At 37.0% G+C, this 5,000-nt stretch overlaps 1 protein-coding gene across 2 annotated transcripts in view; it reads right to left on the minus strand.

Moving 5' to 3' along the window:
- The window catches only part of LOC106873056 (HEAT repeat-containing protein 4), a 401,083-nt gene that overhangs the window by 382,960 nt on the left and 13,123 nt on the right, over nucleotides 1-5,000 (minus strand). For both annotated transcript variants that reach the window (XM_089339954.1, XM_089339953.1), the window contains exon 3: nucleotides 3,359-3,447. In XM_089339954.1, coding sequence (XP_089196080.1) covers nucleotides 3,359-3,447 — 89 coding nt within the window. The remainder of the gene's footprint in view (nucleotides 1-3,358; nucleotides 3,448-5,000) is intronic.

Here is a 5,000-nt window from a genome sequence, read left to right on the forward strand (position 1 = left end):
TATATGTACATATATAGGTATATATATTTATATATACATGTATATGTATATATATATGTACATATATAGGTATATATATTTATATATACATATATATATGTATATATATATATATGTACATATATATGTATGTATGTGTATATATATATATATATATATATATATATGTATATCTGTGTGTGTACATATATATGTGTATATATATATAGATATGCATATGTGTGTGTATGTATATATATATATATATATATATATATATATATACATGTATGTATGTATATGTGTGTGTATGTATAGGTATATATATGTTAGTATGTGAAGGTATGAGTGAGTACTAAATAATAAACACATAATAATTAATTAAGACAACTTTAATTAAAGATGTCTCCGTGTTAATTAGACATGTCCTGGGGAATTGTATCATAATATTTCTGTTAACACTGACGGATGAGAGACTATGTGGCATGTAGATTGGTTATCATGTTGCTCTAGGTTCAATTCCCACCAGATCCAACACCAACATTTTTCTTTCTCTGTGCAGTATCAAATTTAGGTATCACACTGCCCAGGGTTCAATTCCCACCAGAGCCAACATCAACGTTTTTCTTTCTTTCATGTAATATCTAACTTGGTTACATCTCTGTCGAAGCTTCAATTCCCACCAGAGCCAACATTAACTTTTTTCTTTCTTCTGTGCAGTATCTAGTTTAGTCACCAAAATGTCCAGGGTTCAATTCCTGCCAGAGCCAACATCAGCAGTTTTCTTTCTTCTATGTAATATTTAGCTCAGTTACCTCACTATCTAGTGTTCAATTCTCAACCAAGCCAACATCAGCATTTCTCTTTCTTTTGTGCAGGATCAAATTTAGTTATCTGACTGTCTAGGGTTCAATTCCCATCAGTGCCAACATCACCTTTACTTTTGCATCTATGCAACATCTAGTTTAGCTTCTACTATAGTTTAGCTTCTACTATACCCAGGTTCAATTCCTAGCAGGTTTGACATCAATGTTGTTCTTTCTTTTGGGTAATATCTACTCTTTTACTTGTTTCAGTCATTTGACTGCGGCCATGCTGGAGCACCGCCTTTAGTCAAGCAAATCAACCCCCAGGACTTATTCTTTGGAAGCCTAGTACTTATTCTATCGGTCTCTTTTGCCAAACCGCTAAGTTACGGGGACGTAAACACACCAGCATCGGTTGTCAAGCGATGTTGGGGGACAAACACAGACACACAAACACACACACACACACATATATATATATATATATATATACATATATACGACGGGCTTCTTTCAGTTTCCGTCTACCAAATCCACTCACAAGGCTTTGGTCGGCCCAAGACCATAGTAGAAGACACTTGCCCAAGGTGCCACGCAGTGGGACTGAACCCGGAACCATGTGGTTTGTAAGCAAGCTACTTACCACACAGCCTCTCCTACGCCTATTCTGGTTATCCTTTTACTCTGTGTTCAATTCCCAGCCATGATCAACATTCCCATTGCCCTTTCTTATGCTAAAGCAGCAGTTGGTCCTCGGTCACATAAAGAATCCAGAAATAATACAAAGGCACTCTTAAGATGGCCTTGAAAAATTGTAACTGAGGACAATTATTGATTTGCAAATATAAGATTGTATATTCAGAAATCAGTGCAGATAAAGAAGGCTAGCTCATCAGATCACCAGAACATCATACTTCAACTCTTCATCTGCACTGATTTGTAAATATACAAATCAGACTGGAACCTAGTGCAGCTTTCTGGCTTGCTTGTTCCAGTCAAACCACCCAACTCATGCTAGCAGGGAAAACGGATGTTAAATAATAATAATGAGGAGGAGAAGGAGGACGACGACAACGATGACCACCACCACCAACATCATCTTTTAACATCTATTTTCCATGCTGGCTTGGATTGAACAGTTTGATAGAAGCTGGCAAGCTACTTGTTTTGGCATGATTTCTACAGCTGGGTGCCCTTCTTAACACCAACTACTTTACAGAGTGTACTAGGTGCTTTTAACGTGATACCATCACGGGTGCTTATTTTGTGGCACCAGCACAGGTGCCTTTTACATGGCACCAACAGGTGCTTTTTTATACAATGGGCATCCATACAGTTTCCAACCACGAAATTCCCTCACAAGGCATCCGTTGACCCAGAGCCACACAGCAAAAAAAAAAAACTTGCCCAGTGTACCACACAGTAGAATCGAACCCAAAAATCACATGGCTACAAAGCAGGCTTCTTAACCACACAGCTAGCAGTCTGTCTACAATTCTATCTCCAACGAAGATTTAGCAATAGAAGCATTTTACCAAACATTAAAAGCAAATTTCGAAAAGTTCTCCAGAACAAACTCTTTTGACATCAGTTGTTTGTAAATATGAAAGTAGAAATAACTTGTTTTTAACTGACCATGGAAACAGAAACATCCAGAAATATTTTATTCATTATACATCAAAACGAATGTTCAGTTTTTTTTTGTTTTTTTTTTATGCTGCTTTTCGCCAATTAATTAATTTTGTTTTACTCAAAATCATGAAAAATTATTATGCTAATAAACGAAGTTGACTTCATTTGCATCTATAATCAATCAGGCACTTTTGCATAGATTTAATATTTAGATGTTAAATGGTACAGGGTCGTGGTTTGAAATGTTATGCAATTAAGTGAATTGTCCAGTTATCCAGTATAAAATTTAAGCGGCACAGTATGTATGTGTGTGTATCTGTACATATAGGGATACATATCGATATATGTAGTTGTATGTATGTACATGTATGTGTATAGACAGCTAGATAGATAGATAGATAGATAGATATAGAGATATAGATAGATAAATAGATACATACATACATACATTCATACATACATACATACATACATATAGAGATAGATAGATAGATACATACATACATACAGACATGCATGCATACAGGTATATACTTACATGCATACATATAGATACATACATATATACATGCCTGCTTATAAACATGAATGCATATATACATACAGATAGATTCGTGTATGTATACATACATACAAATAGATAAACACATACATGCATGTATACTTACATACATACATTCATACATACATACAGCAGAGAACCAGACAGACAGACAGACAGATAAACAGGTAGACATACATGCATGCGTATGTATGTGCATGCACATGTGTGTGTGTGTGTGTGTGTGTGTGTGTGTGTGTGCATGCACGTGTCTGTGTGTAAGCATAAACATAAATACCAACAGGAAAGAATTAGAGAAAGAGAGAGAAAACAAGAAAGATGGAGTCATACATTTTTTGAAAGTTTTGCTTTATGTGAAACTTTTTATCAAAATGTTTACCTTGTTTCTCTTGAAATTCTTCAGTTCTGAGACTGTCATCTGCTTTCACTTCCAGGAATTGTTCCTTGAGGAATATTGGTGCCAATAAACTGCAAATAGATATTTCTTTCCCATGAAATCTCTTAGCAGACGATATTATCACAACAGAATGTGTTGACAGGTTGTGGAATATTTTGCCAAAAGGGTTGCAAGTTCATTAGTTTCATACTCTTTCTATTTATCATCTCTACCTTCATCTATCTCTTAGTCCTTCTACGGTGAGAAGTGTGCTTCCCAACCACATGGTTCCAGGTTCAGTTCCACTGTGTGGCACCATGTCCAAGTGTCTTCTACTACAGCTCCAGTCTAATAGATATAAAAGCTTTGCGGCGAGCTGCCAGAAACGTTAGCATGCCAGGCGAAATGCTTAGCGGTATTTCGTCTGCCGTTACGCTCTGAGTTCAAATTCTGCCAAGGTTGACTTTGCCTTTCATCCTTTCGGGGTCGATTAAATAAGTACCAGTTGCACACTGGGGTCGATATAATCGACTTAATCTCTTTGTCTGTCCTTGTTTGTCCCCTCTGTGTGTAGCCCCTTGTGGGCAATAAAGAAATTATAAAAGCTTTGTGAAAGGATTTAGGAGATGATAACTGAAAGAAGCCCATCATCTGGTTTTTACAGCTGGATGCGATGCCCTTCCAAACGACAACCAATTCACAGTGTGGACTGGATGCATTTTACATGGCACCAGCACCAGCAGGGTCAGTAGTGATGGTGGTGGTGTTGATGGTGATGATGATGCGGCCCATGTATCTCTTAGTCTTTCTATCAATCATCTACAGGTCTCTGTGTCTCTTAATCGTTCCGTTTGTCAGTCATTTTCCCTTCACTATGTTCCCATCAGCCTGTTTCCATCACCTGATGTTTATCGTGCCTACCTATCACTGTTGATTAGCCCTCAGTCATCAGGGCCTCACTGAATAAACCAAACGATCAAAAGTGTTCCTTTCCTTCACTCCGATCCAGTCTTTTTTTCTCAAACTCAGGTACACATTATTACTAGGACATTATTTAAACACAAGCTTGCAAGGTGAGATTTGAAATACATTTGGCTGTTATTTCTAGCAGCTCAAGCCACAGTAAAGAACGTCATTGTTGGTCAGTACAACTACATTTTATGGAGCTAATCAGCTTATCATGTATGTTTATGTGTTTGCCTATTGTATTTTACACTGTGCATTTAACTTCGTTAATTTAATTACTGTATCTGTCTATGATCTATATTTAGAGTGTCTTTGCTATTTCCATAAATTTGGTTTGACTATAGAATTTTGCTGAATAGACACAGGCGTGGCTGTGTGGTAAAATGTTTGCTTCCCATCTAAAGGATTGCAATTTCAATCCTATTGCATGGTACCCTGAACAATTCTCTTCTTATTATAGTCTCAGTTCAACCAAAGCTTTGAGAACAGATTTGGCATTTAATAGACAAATACATCATAGAACCCCATCATGGCCTTCACCTGGGGCAGTGCCTTGAATGATTTTTAGTTCAATGAATTGAGCCCAGTTATTTTTGTAAACCTGGTACTTATTCTATCGGCCTCTTTTGCTGGGTCGCTAGGACATGAGGATGTTGGTATGCATGGGTGACTGCTGGTT

This window comes from Octopus bimaculoides, chromosome 22, assembly GCF_046866305.1.
Source record: "Octopus bimaculoides isolate indiv1 chromosome 22, ASM4686630v1, whole genome shotgun sequence".
Lineage (NCBI taxonomy): Eukaryota > Metazoa > Mollusca > Cephalopoda > Octopoda > Octopodidae > Octopus > Octopus bimaculoides.